The 18,145-nt window shown below is 42.4% G+C and overlaps 1 protein-coding gene across 1 annotated transcript in view; it reads right to left on the reverse strand.

Moving 5' to 3' along the window:
* Positions 1–17,902, reverse strand: part of SNX29 (sorting nexin 29) — a 472,917-nt gene extending 455,015 nt beyond the window's left edge. The window contains exons 1-3 of the mRNA XM_030578064.1: positions 17,789–17,902; positions 5,775–5,839; positions 3,924–3,976 (exon numbers count right to left, since the gene is read on the reverse strand). Coding sequence (XP_030433924.1) covers positions 3,924–3,976; positions 5,775–5,839; positions 17,789–17,795 — 125 coding nt within the window. The 5' untranslated portion in view covers positions 17,796–17,902. The remainder of the gene's footprint in view (positions 1–3,923; positions 3,977–5,774; positions 5,840–17,788) is intronic.
* Positions 17,903–18,145: the final 243 nt, after the last annotated feature.

The following is an 18,145-nucleotide window of genomic DNA, read 5'->3' on the forward strand; positions in this document are numbered from 1 at the left end:
GTGGGGGGGATGCCTCTCCGGACATGTTGCCACTTGCGGGGAGCCATCCAAAATGCTGGTTTATAGAGCTTTCCGGTCTGTAAAATGCCAGATAACAAAACTTTTCCTGTACAGTGCTCTAACACTTTGTTTCGCCAAACTATGCATACTGAAGAATGCACTGCAGACAGCTAGGCAAGGAAAAATAATCTCGCCGCAAACATTTGAGAGCTGTTAAGGGACAATATCAGGACTATTAGCTTTGATGATTTTGCTTCTTTCCATCTAATCTATAAACTGGGTTGGACCAAGACAGGAAAGAGCCCACAAATACAGGAGATTAAGAGAACTCTGGCAAGTTTTAAAAGGAACACTCCCTCAAAAAGGGGGCGGTAATTATTTAGAGGAACCAGAGAAACACAGGAGACCGCAGATAGGGATTTCTGACGAAGTTAAACCTGCCTAGTTATCATCAGAAGACAGTAAGTTTTTACATGAGATAGACATGCATGTAGACAGCGGGGCAGAGTGTTTTCTTCTGTGTTTTCTTCTCAAGCTTTGTTCCTACTGCTACATAAATAATACTTTGGTTTTAAGGAGGCAGTCTGATCACCATATCTCATTGGTGACAGTAGGTTAGTTTACGTCTGGGTTTTCCCAGATGTTGCCCTGAGGGTGCTGTGGGGCAGCCCCTGGGGGTGCTGTGGGGCAGCGGGGAGGGCCCTGGGGGGTGGCAGGGGGGCCCTGAGGGTGCTGTGGGGCGGCGGGGAGGGCCCCAGGGGGTGGCAGGGGGGCCCTGAGGGTGCTGTGGGGCAGCCGGGAGGGCCCCGGGGGGTGGCAGGGGGGCCCTGAGGGTGCTGTGGGGCAGCCGGGAGGGCCCCGGGGGGTGGCAGGGGGGCCCTGAGGGTGCTGTGGGGCAGCGGGGCGGCCCCTGGGGGTGCTGTGGGGCAGCGGGGAGGGCCCCGGGAGGTGGCAGGGGGGCCCTGAGGGTGCTGTGGGGCGGCGGGGAGGGCCCCAGGGGGTGGCAGGGAGGCTCTGAGGGTGCTGTGGGGCGGCGGGGCAGCCCCTGGGTGTGCTGTAGGGCAGCGGGGAGGGCCCCGAGGGGTGGCAGGGGGACCCTGAGGGTGCTGTGGGGCGGCGGGGAGGGCCCCAGGGGGTGGCAGGGGGGCCCTGAGGGTGCTGTGGGGCGGCGGGGAGGGCCCCAGGGGGTGGCAGGGGGGCCCTGAGGATGCTGTGGGGCGGCGGGGCAGCCCCTGGGGGTGCTGTATATATAGAATAGCTTTGGTGGGAAATACTAAGGAAACTTCTTTTGCAATACTAAAAAAGTAACACATTATGGATAAGATAAACAAGATGGAATTTTATGAACAAATGTGAATAATTGAGTGTTTTGTTAAAGATAACTGCAATTAATAGGAATTTCAAAGTTTTGAACAAAAGAATCCACTTGATTCTTGCAGTTCTAAAAAGCAACAGCTAACACAGAGATTCTAGTTCCTCTGATAAGGAAGATATGTCAGTCAAATGATTAGAAGCAGATGCATGAAGCAAGAAAACTGAATAATACTGAATATTACTATGAGAAACTGAATTATGTCTCCCAAAATGAAATGGAAACATTTTTCATACTGTAGTAATAAATTCTATACAGTAATCTATAGAAAAAGCAAAACTATATGAAAAATAATAGCCACTGGAAACTAAAAATGTTTCAATCACGTGTATTGTGTGTGTAGGTAACATATACTATCACAACGATGTGTGCAATAGAAGAGTCTATAAAGAACAAACCAAGAACAAAATGGCCCTTTGTTTACTGGACACTGGAGAACTGTGAACAATTAAAAAAATCCAGCTATAAAAAAGGCTGAAAGAACATCACTGAAATTAGTAAATCTCGTAAAATTTGCAACCCACATAAGGCCTGGGCTACGCTATAGAGTTAGGCTGACATAAGGCAGCTTATGTCGACCTTACTCTGTTAGTGTCTACATTACAATGGTGCTCCCACCGATGTAAGTCACCCACTTCATCAACTTAATAACTCACCACCCAAAAGACGTAGAGCTTAGTTTGATCTAGCTAGACTCATGCAGTGTCCGTGTAGACCCTGCATTACTTACATTGCCTGTTGGTTGTCAGCCAGGTACCAAGCTAACAATTGGAGACTGCCCACCCCCCAATCCCAGGGCTGATGGCCAGAGCCAGAGATAAACTTTGAAATAATAGCAGCCATGAAACTGACAAGAATGTGTGTTTCACTGCTGGTAGGCTCCCTACTATGAAACTGAGCCCTGCACTGGACTCACATCTCAGGCTTTCAGCCCTGTGGCATGGGGGCTCCAGCTGTGAGCCCCACATTCCAACTGTCAATGCTCCACTTCAGTTGGTGCAAGCGCACCTGATGAGAATGTGCACCAGTGGCAGAAGGAGGGCAGTGCAGACACCAGCAGCAAATGTAATTGCTCCAGTGGCTGTAGGTTCAACCTAATTTCAGTCGACCTAATTTTGTACAGTAGATAAGCCTTAAATGTGACTTATTCTCTCCTCCAAAAATATTCTCAACCACTGAGCATAGCTCCAAATCACACTGGAAAAATATGTGGTCAGAAATCTCTACATGTAAAATTTTCACTTCCTGTTTAATTAAGATTAAACTGCCTAACTACAGCCCAAATAACACGACTGAGCAAGATGAGCATTATGGCTGATTCAAGAGTCTGTTTGTGAGTAAACCATGTCATTTTTTGGCTTAGCATTAGGCTTTTTAAATTCCAAATGTCCATGCCTGTCAACATGTCAATCCTAAAGGGGATACCCAAATCTCTAATGTTTGACAAAGTGTTTCAGAAATAGAGTAATGTTCCAAAAAGTAGTAGGTTGGGTTGGAAGCTTTTGCTTTGAACCTGGAGATCCCTACTTCTATTTTAACATTACAGTTCACACTCAGGAAGACAGTCCCTGCCTCCAGGAGCTTATAAAGTAAGACAAGCAACATATAAAGAGTGAGGGAGAGGTATAATATACACAATAAAAATAGGAATTAACAATTCACAATTGCCATTTTAATTCACTTTCTATGGGGAAAAAAATCTAGGTATTCAGTGTAGTTTGCAAGAAACTGATCAATGGATGACACACTACACTTGAAAAGGCAGCTGAGCGCATAAGGAAGAAGTAGCTGCCATTTCCATCCCGTCAGGTACTTTTTTCCAAAGATACTGAACTAAGTTCAAGGTTAGTTTACAGAACTGAAATGGGAGCTGGTTTAAGAATTTAGGATAGGCAGCAGTGGAGTTTAGTGTATGTTCTGGTAGACTATTAGAATCTTTCAACTGGTCTCTGCTGGCTTCACTAAAAAGACCAGCAGCCCTAGTAATTAGTTACACTATCAACCTGTTATTCAATGCCATAACCTAATTGACCAACTGGAACCTAAATGACAACAGAAACTAAATAATTTTCAATTGGCATTTCTATCATTGAGAAGAGTCAGTTTGTAGCGGGGGAGAGGAATAGGGAGAAAATATTTTTGCAGCTAAAGAACATTAGGAGTAAGAAGAAAAACCTTGGGTTTTCATATGTTCATTTTTAATTGGTTAAAATATGAAACCCATAACAGAACAGGTCTAGATTTGAGACATCTAATTAAATACAAGATATATAGTCATTTTAAAAACAGAAGTATTGGGGTAAAAAATGAAGTTCTTCTTTAGTTATATCCAGACTTCAGAATTCACCATGCTGCCTTAATCCTGCAAACACCTGTGTAGCCCTTTTGTCTGGAATATGATTCATGTGCACCAATACGAGGAAGGCAACCAAGAGTTTCTCAAGCATGTTTTTAAGTGGGTCAAATACTCTACTGGACCAAATATCTTTTTACTATATCAGCTAAGTAGTAATGATATATAAATTGCAACATGCTCCCTAAAGCTTTTTACCTGCTATCAGAATCTGAAGCAATTTCTTTTCTTCCTCCAAACCGGATTTGACACTGTAATGAATAAGTTTAAATAACACAAGTATTAAGAAACTGAAAATTCTTTAATGCTCTAATTTTAATTTTAAAAAACAAACAAAAAAAGATGTTCACTGACTCAGCATGTAAGTTATATTTCAAGCAACATAAAAACCTAGAAGCAAGGCAGGGCTGTAGAGCAGGGCAGTTACAAACCCGTCCTGCTGTCAGAAAGAATACTTAATCACATTTTAGCATTATGCTCCCTGACAAAACCTCCACAGAGTAAACAGATTCAAACAGCACAGCAGCAGAGTCTAGATGCACTACTAAATTACTGCTGCTTCTGAAGTATTATAACAGACCAGCCAATATCTATCATACATATCATTGATTTATATTGCCACATATAGTTGTCCTTGTACAGCTTCCTTTTAGTTATAAGGACACCAATTAAAAGTTGGGGAAATTAAATATAAAGTTCTGTTTTTCAGCAAAGAAACATTCTGAAAATAAAGACTTTAAAAGTTATTTTTTAAATACTTTTAATAAGTCAAGTAACTTCTCTGTTAACTTGTCTGGAGGGTCAAGAATCCAAAACTGCTTTCATCAAGACGGTGATGTTCTCCATTTCTAAATCCAATTACTAATTCAGGCTTAAATCTGCACACACTTATTGCTTCTAGGAGCAGTATATACTTCAATAAGTAGTCACAGAAGCAAACACTATACCCTGTACTGTATCCAGGATTGCACCAAACCTCACAAATAATAATAATTTTGCACTTGGGACGGGAAAGAAAAGAAGTGCATCATACCTGCATTGTCTCTATTTAACCTTATGGGATAAGAGAGGCAAGCAACATTTGAAAATAGCAAAAAAAAAATAAACATGTATCTGAATTCAAAGTAAATAAGTTACTAATGTAAACTGTTACCACTATCTCCACTACCAGCACACAGTGCATTATCAAACCTTTCTGTCTTTTAGCTGCTAACTGAAAATCTGTTATATTTGGCAACCCAGATATCAAAAGCATTGCATTTTCCTAGATCATTTTATTAATGTAACAAACTTAGAACTTTTTTATTCCAAACTTCCGAAAACTTCCACACATTTTTTAAAGTTGTCAGAGATTGCTCAAAAAATTTCTGAGTTAAGCTATTAATTATTTATCTTATTTGTGTGCGCATTTCCTTGTAACATGGTCTCAAGAGTTTTGACATTCAGTTACAGAATTAGGGCAGAATTCTCCACTGGACTACTATGCACAGACATAGATCACAGAAGCAGAACCCCATACAGAACACCAAACTTCCCTTCACATTCTACCCACGACCCTCCTATATAAGTTGATCCTAATGGTCCTTTCTAGCCTTAAAAATCTATCAAGTTCTGGGTTTATAACTTTCGAGTGAACAAAATGCCATGTGTATATGAGGCCAGGAGAGTGCATTTTTTAACTCTGTAGATAAAATGACATTAAAATCCTAGTGTAGACAAGGTAAATTGTAGTTTTAACAGCACCTTAAATGGTCACGGTGAACCCCAGGCTCTCTGCTAGGGTTTACCTCAACTAGTAAACATGTATTACAACTATAACTTGCCTTGTCTGTTCTGGGATTTTAATACATTAGGTAACACGCCTTTTTCCCTAGTGAAGTCAAGGCCTGAGAGAACTTCTTAAGAAGAGCAAGCTTCCCCCTCCATCTACTGAAGAGGGGAGGGAAGAATAATAGCAGCTCTTGACAGGAACGTCAACTCAGCATTTATACACTGCAGAAAGATTTTTAGAATTGGGGCAAACTTGCATGTATTGTTTTGATTTCTTACCTGTTTCACTGCATCCAGTAGCCGCTCTAGAAGAAACTGTCTTTTGGTGTCATTGTTCTGTGATCCTAAAATTCAACACAGCTCTATTATTTTAACAAAACTATATTAGTCCCAATTCTGGAAAACTTTCCTCACATGTACTAGTCATCCCACGGAGATTAAGGAAGTACTTCTACGAGTAAGAGGATGCAGGATCAGACCTTTGTTTTGTTTTTTAGATACCCTTTATTTAATATGCAGAAACAATGCATCTGATTTTAATAAATTATTCTTTTTGTGGAATCAACAAAAATTACCCTAGAGTTCTTAAAATATTCAGAACAGTATTAACATAGTCTCTGTGTTAAATGCCAATCAGATAAAGTTAATTACCGGCAGTAAGCAAGCCACTACACATACACATTAATGCACAGGCCACAACATTTAACTTTTTAATCTAAATCATTTCAATATGCAGTGTCAGCTTTCACACCTTGCTTGGATGAACACCTTTTATAAACATGTCTGGCTGCACATAAAGCTTGCTGTTGAATTAGGCTAAGTCACTGAGTTATATGCATTGTTGTTGTAGCTGTACTTGGTTCCAGAATATTAGAGAGACAAGGTGAGCGAAGTAATATCTTTTATTGGACTAACTTCTGTTGAGGAGAGAAAGCAGCTTTTAAGCTTACACAGACCTGAAAAAGGGTTCTATGTAAGCTCAAAAGCTCATCTCTCTGACCAACAGAAGTTGGTCCAAAAGATATTACCTCACCACCTTATCACTCTAGGCCTTAAGTTAGACCATTTTGTGCCCACTTTTCTTCTTCTTGTTTTTCTTCCTCCTCCGCCTCCTCCCATAGAACATTCAGCTTCATATAAAACTCTGACATTTCCCTCATCCCTCATCACCTAGCAAAACCTACCACCCAAACAACATTGAAGAACTGGAGAAGGTATAAGGGTGGGAAACATTTCTCTCTTCTTCTTGCAATCCGTCACCCTGGAGCACCCATCTCATATGTGTACTATTCCTGCACAAAGCATCTCCAATTTACCCAAGCAGGAGAAAAGATTAGAACTGACCACAATTCATTCTCTGGAAGCTGCTCCTCTCCTGCAAAGGAATTTCTAAAACCCAGACAAGAGTTGGACTCAAGAAAACACAGGATGCCTGTACGAGATGTGAATCCACAGTTAAAGAAAACAAGTATATTTTATTACCTAAATTACTATTATCTAATTACATAAGAACTTAGTGGTGCTTCATATGGAAACAACTGCTATTTTCTATTATTAATTTACAGAGGGTTAACTTTAGATTTTGAACTCTGAATCAAGTTGTGCAATCATTACGAGATTTTTTTTTTTGTTTAAGAACTCTGTGCACATGAATGGGACACTAGTAGCTCTATCTAGAGTCAAATTTAGTACAGCTAACTTAGAACACTGTGCAAGCTTCATCAGACAGTTATGCCAATGCACATCAGCCGTGACCTGCATAATCATTATTATTCCAGTCCCGAGAATTTTTACCAGAGGTTCCAACTTTGCTGAATTAAGTCATATTGCACTATGGTTTTATTTATATTTTTAGGGAGTAAGTAATCTGTAGGTCTAAGTGTACCACAACTAATCAAAATCACTTATAAAACTGTACAAGTAAAACATGCTAGTGAGAGTACACTCTTAGGGCTTGGCTACACTGGAGAGTTGCAGCGCTGGTGAGGGGGTTACAGTGCTGAAACTCAGGATGTGGCCACACTTGCAAAGCACAGCCAGTGCTGCAACTCCCTGGTTGCAGCGCTGGCTGTACACCTGGTCTGCCTCGGGTGTAGCGATTCCAGCGCTGGTGATGCAGTGCTGGTCAGCAAGTGTGGACACCACCAGCGCTTTTATTGGCCTCCAGGGTATAAGGAGGTATCCCAGAATTCCTGTCCACAACAAACCAGAAGAATGGCTGAACTCCCATCTCCCCATAGCTACTTGCTAAAAAAACAAACACAGCTGCTCTTTGCTCCAGCGAGCAAGCCAGCGAAGGCAGGAGAATTGCTTTGGAATGTTCAAAGCTGTTTGCTTGAGGAGAGAGGGGGGAGGGGTAATGTTGAGCAACTGTTTATGTGGTCTGACGGCTATTTAGGAGTGCATAATTAGCATTTAGTGAATAAGAGACAGGTGGGGGAAAGGTCAAAACTTTTAAAATGATTGAAGGTAGGTGTTGTGTATCTTCCAGTCCTTAGAGCTTGCAAGGCAGGGAGCTGAGAACAGTGTCAGCTCCAAAAATCCACTCTCTCTGTCTCCCCCACGCTCCCTATCACACTCCACCCCATCCCCCTCTTTTGAAAAGCACGTTGCAGCCACTTGAATGCTGGGATAGCTGCCCACAATGCACCACTCCCAACAGCGCTGCAAGTGCTGCAAATGTGGCCACACTGCAGCGCTGGTAGCTGTCAGTGTGGCCACACTGCAGCGCTGGCCCTACACAGCTGTACGAACACAGCTGTAACTACCAGCACTGCAGAACTGTAAGTGTAGCCATGGCCTTAGTAAAATCCAGCCATAAACAAAACCACCACTTAAACACATGCATGCCCCATGTTGCCTCAGACTGACTCCTTCAACACTCCCATTTCTTTCCAGGTAAGTGGGAAAATACAACGAGATGCTTATCTTAAAGTCAGCAGTCTCAGGCTATTTCAGAATGAGAGTTTGTAGGAATTTCACAAGGTGAGCAGCTTTCATTCAAATGGAAACAAGTTTTATAACATTAGTTATGTGGAGGAAGGTTGTCTTCAGGGTACAATGCATGTGTTAATTTTCAAATCCATACCACTCTGCCATCATTATAGCTATTAACGTAAAAACTTTGATCATCTACATACCAAATTGATGGGCAAAACATAAATTCATAAATATGTAGAACATACCAGATTAAGCTTCTCTCTGTAGTGCAGACGCTACTAAAAAACTGAATGGTGTGATACCAGCAAATCAGCATACAACCCTCTATGGATGTGAAATTAAAGCTCAGTCCACACTACACTTGAACCTGTACTAATCAACCATGGCTGCACATGGCTGTTCCTAATAATTTTCTTGAGTAGTTTAGATGAGGAGTTTGGATGATTTCGGCAAGAGCAATGTTATAAAACTATGGATCGTTTTCAGCAGTTTGATAAGTACAACTTAAAAAAAATTCCCATTTCACATTTGTCAGAAAAACTATGATACTGTTGTGTTTGACATGTATATTTTGTATGAAAAAGGGGTTTACAAAAAGCTACATTAAAAAAAATCCCCCAATAATTTTTAAAATGTAAGTCTTTAGTAACATCAGCAACACACAGTACAAAAGATTCACAAAGTAAGACTAGTCAGTCTAGTTTCATTATCCAAGCAGACTAAAGTGCAAAAAAAATAAACATTTTTCATCTTTTATAAGATTAGTAGCTAGTAATATTTTTAGAACTATATATTTTACCCTGATTCTCTTTAAAACAACATATTAAATGTAATATATTAGGGATCGGCAACCTTTGGCACATGGCTCACCAGGGTAAGCACCCTGGCAGGCCGGGCAGGTTTGTTTACCTGCCACGTCCGCAGGTTCAGCCGATCACGGCTCCCACTGGCCGCGGTTCACAGCTCCAGTCCAATGGAGGCGGCAGGAAGCAGCGTGGACTGAGGGATGTGCTGGCTACAGCTTCCCACAGCCCCCGTTGGCTTGGGACAGCAAATCGTGGCCAGTGGGAGCCACGATGGGCCGAACCTGCAGACACGGCAGGTAAACAAACTAGCCTGGCCTGGCGGGCTGCGTGCCAAAGGTTGCCGATCCCCGATATACATAAACACAAAATAGTATTACAAGCCTCGGTTAACTGTTATGATCCTTTAAAGCAGAGGTCTCAAACTCAAATTTACCTTAGGACCAGTGCCAGTCCTCAAATCCACCCAGCGGGCCAATGTCACTCATGCCACACAGAACCCTCCCCCAAAAAACTCCACCTCCCACCTGCCTAAGGCTCTGGGAGGGAGTTTGGGTGGGGGAGGTGGTCTGGGGTGCAGGCTTTGGGAAGGAGTTTGAGTGCAGAAGGGGTGAGAGGTTGGGCTCTGGGAGGGAGTTTGGGTGGGGGAGGAGGTCTGGCGTGCAGGGTCTGGGATGGAGTTTGGGAGCTGGAGGGGTGGGGAGGGGTGCAGGCTCTGGGAGAGAATTTGGGGGTGAGAGGGGGTGTGTGGGAAGGTGGAGATGTGCAGGCTCTGGGAGGGAGTTTGGGGGCTCAGAGGATGTAGGGAGGGGGTACAGACTCTGGGAGGGAGTTTGGGGGCAGAAGAGGGTGTGTGGGAAGCGGGACGGGATGCAAGCTCTGGGAGGGAGTTTGGGGGCTGGAGAGGTGTGGGGACAGGGTGCAGGCTTAGGGAGTAAGTTTGGGGGCAGGAGGAGGTGTGTGAGAAGGGGAAGAGGTGCAGGCTATGGGAGGGGGTCAGGGAGTGCAGCGCTTACCTGGGGCTCCAAGGCAGGGCGGGCCAGGGGGCCTCTGCGCACTGCTGTCCCCAGGCACCATCCCTGCAGCTTTCCAGTGGCCACAGGGGCACTCGGGGTGAAGGCACAGCCCTGTCCCGCCCCACCTCAGGGACACAGGGAGGGGCCAGCAGCCACTGGAGCGAGCAGGCAGCTGCACTGCACTGCCGGGGCCCCTGTGGGGGGAGCGCCCAAGGGCAGCTGGTGGGGCCAAGGGAGAGATCCAGCCCCAAAACTGCTGGAGCCCCACGGGCCACATTGGGGAGGCTCACGGGCTGCAGATGGCCCGCAGGCCAGGAGTTTAAGATCCCTGCTTTAAAGTGCTAAAGATACCCCTTGGTAAATCTTAAAAAAACACTACTGAAAGCCAATTTTACCTATATTAAATTTTATTTCATTTTAAAAAAGGATACTAGGGATATTTGCATAACAGTATCTTTGTTGTTTTTAGTATATCAGTCCCTGATTATCTCACTTGAAGTCCTAATTCTCCATTCACAGCATCACGGTTGGCTGCTGTGGAGAACAGTGTGATGAGAGGTGGATTAAGACTTCAAGTGAGGAGTCAACAACAGGAATGAATATCTGACCTTGAAAACAACATGCATACAAGATACGCATGCATAATTACTACTCCCTTCTAATGGAGTTTCACCTGCATCTGAGGACATAAACAGGTCCAGAATATTTTTCAAAGATTCCTAGGAGGCATCAGTTAGTTCTGAGGTATTATTGTGTAGCACCCTAATTATCTATACTATTATGAATGGCCTTGATAGTTAGAAAGGCTAATTGCCTTATATCAGTGGTCCCCAAAGTGGTGCCCGTGGGCGCCATGGCGCCCACTGGGGCATTTATGTGTGCCTGCCTAGAGCCCAGCAGGGGAGAGAAGCTGCAGGCCCAACCCTGCCGGGGACAGAGAACTCCAGGGCTGCAGGCTGTGGGCACCGGTGTTCTCTGTCCCTGGCAGGTGCAGGGCTGCGGCTTCTCTCTGGCTCTCCGGGGCTGCAGACTGCAGGGGCCAATGTTCTTGGTTCCTGGTAGACAAGGGGCCGGCCTAGTGCCCAGCAGGGGAGAGAAGCCGGGGCCCCGTGCCTGCTGGGAACAGAGTACTCCAAGGCTGCAGGCTGCAGGCGCCAGTGTTCTCTGTCCTCCCAGCTTCTCTCTGCACTGCTCAGAACTGGCACCAAAAACACGCCAAAAAACAAAAACAAAAACCAAAACGCTCTGACTCTGCAGAATGGACGGAATGCCGCCCTGCAGCATGTGCTGCCCCAGGCATGTGCTTGCTCCACTGGAGCCTGGAGCCGGCCCTATATGTGAGTAATTGTTGGTGCCCGCCACACTCTTCTGAAAACACAAATGTGCTAATGGCACAAAAAGGTTGGGGATCACTGCCTATATGAATGAATGCAGCCAGTTTTCCTGTGTGTATATAGGAAATAGAAGATCAGCTTCAAAGCAACAATATACACTGCCTATTCTTCATTCAGGAAAGGTCTTGCTGTGGCAATTGTTATCAAGAGGCTTATCAACTTGCCAGAAGACTCTAAAGAAAAAGCCCCGGACCTGATCCTTTTTAGCTCAGGTCTGCTTAAATTCTGACAAGCAAGATTTAAGTCACAAGACTGAGGTCTCCAGGTTTACTCTGGATTTACCCTGGAATTCTAATGGAAGAATCTGAACAGATGCTACACCTGGACTAACTATTGGACTATAACTTTTTAAAATTGATTCCATAAAGACTTTCTACAAATCACCAGCCTCACAGTCTCTGCTACAAAACTGACCTCAGGACTTTTCACATATCTGTATGTATACTGATCTCTTAAACACTACAACAACTCTCTTCCTTCTTTTTCCTTTTGTCATTAAAACCTTTAGTTTTAGTTACTAAAGGTTTGGCATCTGCATGATTATTGAGTAAGATCTAAAACTCATGTTGACCTTGGGATCAATGTCCGGTCCCTTGGGACTGGTGGACCTAAAATATGGTAAATCTGGTTTTCAGTAACCATTATATTACACTTGGCTATCTAGATAGAGGTCAAGAGCTGGAATACTTAAAGGGGACTGTATTTGGCTTCTTGGTAACCAGTGTGGTATTACAGAAGTTGTTTTGTTATGGTGAATCTAATCAAGAATAAACCACCAGTCTGGGGGATTGTCTGCCCTATTCTTTGCAGTTTGCATCCTCAGTGTGGCCCATTCAGGTACCCAGTCACAAGGGGGTACCAATTAAGAGGGATCTACTGCATTCCATTTCACAATTTACACACAGCTAAAGTTATTGTGATGCCCAGTCCTAATGCTGGGTGGCTGAACTACTCCCATGCAAATTCAAATAGCAGTAAATTTGCAGCACCATATATATTACTGGGGGCGGGAAGGGGGTACATTAAATATGTCACGCTGACAGGATGAAAAGTTATATTTAGATTACTATGTAAAAAAAAGGAAGTCCATGCAGAAGTCTAAAAATGACAATGAAAATATGAGTTTGAAGAAGCAAAAGCTAAGAAACGCATGAAGAGACTCCTTCCATTTAAAAGTAATCAGTTTCAAAAAATGAGCTAAAATTAGTTTCAGGTACTGCACCTGCCTCTGAGTCACCTCACATTTTTGGTGGTTTTACCGACACACTTTTCTATTTTTAAAATGTTTTTCCTCTCTGTATTGTATGAGAAAGATCCAAACACACACAAGTAGAAACTGACTGATTAGGCAAGTGGGGAAAAAAAGTTTTAATCTAATCCTTCTAAGTTACAGTGATCTTAAGAACTATTTGTAGCAACTATAGTTAAAATAACACAGACAGAAGCACAATTTTTAAACTGTGTCCCTTTAATTGATCCTAATACACCCAACCACTACATATGCAGCAACTAAGATTAAATTCAAATACGAACAAAGATCAGCTTTTAAAAATTGTATTTGAATTTAGTGCTCAATAGCGCTGCCTTGAATTAGCCATACTACAGAAAGCTTTAGTACCTAACTCTGTCACACACCTAATTCTTGTCAGACCATACTGATAGTATTTTAGTCCTCATCCTCTCTTACGCAAAGACAATCACAGTGAAGGCTGTGGTGCACAAATAGAGCTTAATGTGACTCTTCAGATTCCCGTTTTCTTGTAACCCAAGCCAGGATTTGAGTCAGTTTCAAAAAGTTAAAGGCAGATACATTTCTTCACTGCACTACCCAAGAAGATAAAATCATCTTGAATAAGTGACAAGTTAAAGACTGTGTTGGCATTAAAGCTAAGTTTACATTAGAAGCATAGTAAATCTGTTGTATCATTTCACCTAAAGTGTCTTGTAATGGTAAAAAAAATTAGGTTTGCCAAGTCAGACAACTGACTAGCTATTATTTGACAAGGGTTAAATACTGTCAGATATTCCACCAAGAATGCCCTGATGTAGATGACAATCAAAAAGGTAGGCTACATCATGGTGCCATCTGTTAGCAAGCATACTTAAATGTACTGATCACTCACTTTAACATATGCTAAGACCAACTGTTTGGAAAAAAGTGACCTATCTGAAAGATGAGCATCTTGATTGATTGGAATCTCTAGAACAAACAATATATTTGAATATATCTGTATCTTTATTTGTATACCTGTGTACATGGTAGTTTACAAAACACATTAAACAAGTTAAAAGACATGATCCCTGCCTCAAAGAGCTTAAATCTAAACTGACTAGACAAATGTACAGAAATTAACTCAGAAAAGAGTGGGGGAGAAAGAGGAGCATTCAGCCATTACGTCTCCTCCCCCAACAAAGGGAAAATATGCACAAGCCATTAAGATGATGGAAGAATTGGCCTATCAAGCATAAGTACCTTTAAAAAGTTGCTATGTGTTTTATTTCTGTTTAGTTTTATTTTACTTTTTCATTGTAACTGTTCAGTCTTGAATAACGTTCACATTTAAAAGCTAACCCATTGCTAAAAACGGTAATAAGAGTAATTATTTCTTTCATTTTTTTAAAGATTCACTTCATTGTATTTCATATTCTTCTGAATTGAAACTTGTTTTTTGTAATTAGGCATAAATATCTAAGGCTAAGCCTAGGACAGACCATAACATCTTATACTTTAGTGTTACTATTCTAATAAATTAGTGCTTTAAAATATTTTACCTGTTATTTTTGGACCGCTCAAATGCCAACCCTATTATATAGTATATGCGCGAGCGCGCACACACACACACACACGCACACACACACAGATACAGCAGACCCTTGCCAGAATGTGCATCTTTATAGTGCAAATTCAGTTATAGTGCGGGACCACACATGGATCCCAAATTTAATTACCTTCACTGGAATCCATGGTAACGCGGGACCGCGCATGGATCCAAAATCCTGCGTTCTAGCGGGGGTCCGGTGTATATAATTTATTTTTAGAGTTGGCATTTGAGCAGTCCAAATATATAAACACACACACACACACACACACACCAGAATCTTGTTTAGCCAAAGCCCCCTTTGTTAAACCACCTCCACATCTAAAATTAGGCTATGTCTCCTGATATGAATCATTCACATTGAAGAGCATCCAATTACCTGAATAAATCTCTCATTCTGTTAATAAAACTGGGTTCTGTCACACAATAACCTAAGAAATTCCACAGTGTGCAGAGTCCAATATGCAAAGTTTGGTAATTACAGTTAGCAAATATAGTGAGTTAGTTATTTGTGTGATGGTCTCTGACAGTTTTAGCTATTCAATGCTGTACATGGCAAGTCTAAAATGCTATAATGGCCCCACAACTGAATACAGTTCGTGTCTATATTAATTGGGATTGTCATCTCACCCACAAAAAAATAGTCTAGCATGTAAGAGTAGATCATCACTATTAATAAAGTAGATATAAATGTACAGGAAATATCTATCAAGCAGTATTTCATACATGAGTACAGTTCCATATTCTGTTAAAAAGACATCAAAAAAGTCACACCATAAAATACTCAGTCTATGTTACTAAGGCAATAGATTAAGAAAACTAATAAACTTACCAGTCTAATTAAATTTTTAACTTTTGTACCATATTTCCATTTCAATTTGAAAAAAGTGCTCAGAGGCAATTCCTAGTTCTCGCACACTAACATTTATACTTTTAGAGTTTGTAATATCGTAGAAAAATGATTAAGGACAAAAGTTTTAACTGGCTTGTTTAATGCACGCAAATTGTCCTATTCATCTTTAGTTTTAAGACTAAGATTTTAGACTAAATATAAAGAACAGTGCAAAATCTTAGTCTTAAAACAAAAAAGATGGAGAGAAAAATTCACATGCATTAAACAAGTCAGTTAAAACTTTGTCCTTAATCATTTTTCTATTATATTATAAACTCTAAAAATATAATGCTAGTGTCTGACAATAAATGATAGTGTCCCAGCCTCAAAAAGAGACATAGCTGAAATAGATTACATTTAAGTTTGCCTAATTCTCTACCTAAAGACAAGTGTGAATATGATGCATACTTTCTCTTTCCTGCTGCTCTGTTCCGTGACACTCAAATTTATGTTCCCATAAACCCTACTTTTTTCAGAAGAAAGAGTTATATCTATGTTTCACTTTATTGTTTGGTTAAACTCATAGATCTTGGCAAGATTTACAAGTTTATAAAGGTAGATCAAACGTTTGGCCTACTATCCTTAATAACATTGCTTTCTGCATGATCCTGTCCTGGATAACTGAAAAACATTTCAATTTAGAGAGAATTCAACCTGCCTTCATACATGTCTCTCTATTGGTAAAAAAAACACAGATGAAGGCTTTAAAAACAAAGATTTGGTAATTCATAAAAATAGTGACAAGAAATATAGTATATAAACAAACTATGGACAAAACTGCTGCTAATAAAAGAGCTTTCAAAGTTTTTCGTAGAGATATCAACTGTTCTTTTTAACTGTAAAAGGAAATTCCATTGCTCAAGTGTGCAAAGACTTACCACTCAACAACAACATAAGCCCTACATCCAGGCTGAGCTTACTACAGGACTGGAGTCACACCTAAAAAGCAGATGCAGGCCCCTATAGTGTTAAGAGGGTAGTTTTGAAGTATATATGTATATAGTGGCAAAACTTGAAATGAAGCTGAACATCTGAGAAAAGATTTGTGTTTTGAAAGTTTGACTGTCACCTGCATTTCACAAAATACTAATAACTTTCCCTGCAGGTCTATGATCATCTTTTCCATCTCCTTTCAAGTCAAAATTATTTTGATAAATATCCTTTCTAAATACAAATGCCAGATAAACGGAGAGAAAATGTTACTAATTTGCTTTCACTTTCATCCGTTGTATAGTTTCTCTTTCATAGCCAATGTAATTAATGAATCTACATGGGGTTTAGCTGCCTCAGTTAATACTTTAAATGTTAAAATTGCACCTTTCATCAATATGAGTTAAACATTTTGGCAGCAGAGTTAGAACAGAACCCAGGACCTAATTCCCAATTCACTGCTGCAGAAAAAAGGACAGTCTCAGGATTGGGGATGATTTCCCTCAGCATGCTATTTGTGTTTTATGAGCAACTCTGACAGGCCTTATTTCAAGTCAATTTTTATAACTAAGTTCTCTCTCTATTTGAATGAAGAATGTGTCAATCTGCATTTTGAAATAATATTTAAAATATCATTCATGTAAGAATCCCATTTGATGATAAGTATTGTTAACAGTTACCACCAGTCCTGGTACTTCAACTTCTGTGACCAATACTCACTCTTCCCTCCACCTCAGAGATTAGCCTCTATGCTGATTCGCTCCCCACCCCTGCAAGGATAGTATTGCCCTCTCAATACTTCTGAGATAAAAGTCCAGTTCAAGAAAAACTGAGGCCTGTGCAAAACTGTACAATTCTTCCTCTCTCATTACAATCTTAAGATTCAGTGAACATCATCTTGCCTCACTTGACCTTAAATATTCTGCAGTTAATTTAGGGTAGAAGGAAAAACACGTGTCCAGAACTGGTGTGTGTATTTCAAGGGTTGCAGATGGAGGTTTCATACTGTCACTTAAAAAAATAAACACATCAGCAAACACGTTTCTTTGCTCAGGTTACTAACCACACCTCAGTGTATTAAGTCAAGTAAGAATACTACATTATTTATGCTCTGTTTACTTTCTGCACTTTGCAAAGCAGTCGGCTTTACAGGTGTTTACAGTCCGTGTGTCTCTCTCTCAGGGGCTCAGCGCTGCAGGGTCTGGGATTTCACACGTTACTAGAGGACTGGAGCGGAGATGCGCCTCATTCAGGGCTCCGGAGTAGGAAGGGCCACCGCCCTAGTGCCCAGGGGCTAGGATACCCCTCCAGCACGTCAGCCTGCTCCCACCGGGAGCCGACAGCCTAAACCGGCCCTTAGCACCGGCTAGCACGGGGCGCGCCACGACCCCCGGCAGGCAGCACCGCGGCCCCACAAAGACTCAGGGAGGCCGGGACTCAGCCGGGAGGCTGTGACACAGGCTGAGCCCCCATCCCCGCGGGCTCGGGCGGGCACTCACCGCTCATGATGCCCTGAGTCCGGTCCCTCCCCGGTACTGCAGCTAGCCCCCCTGCTCCCCTGAGACCGCTCCACAGAGGGAAGCCCGGCCGGAGACACACAGAGCGCGCCCCGGAACTGAAGCCCCGCCGCCCCGGAAGGTAAATTCTGGAGCCTGGGGGGGGGGCGCGCCAGGGAGAGCTCTGACATTCCCTCCCCGCCGCGTGCGCCGCCCCAACCGCCTAGCAGGAGCGCTGAGAACAGCCTGGCCTGCGGAAGGGCGCTCTCGCGGCGGGGTCCCGTGATGCCCCCGCTTCCCCGGTGGGCGGGTCTCTGGGTAGCTCGAGGGCAGGCTCTTCTCTGCCCCGCTCATGGGGGG

This window comes from Gopherus evgoodei, chromosome 10 (genome assembly GCF_007399415.2).
Source record: "Gopherus evgoodei ecotype Sinaloan lineage chromosome 10, rGopEvg1_v1.p, whole genome shotgun sequence".
NCBI lineage: Eukaryota > Metazoa > Chordata > Testudines > Testudinidae > Gopherus > Gopherus evgoodei.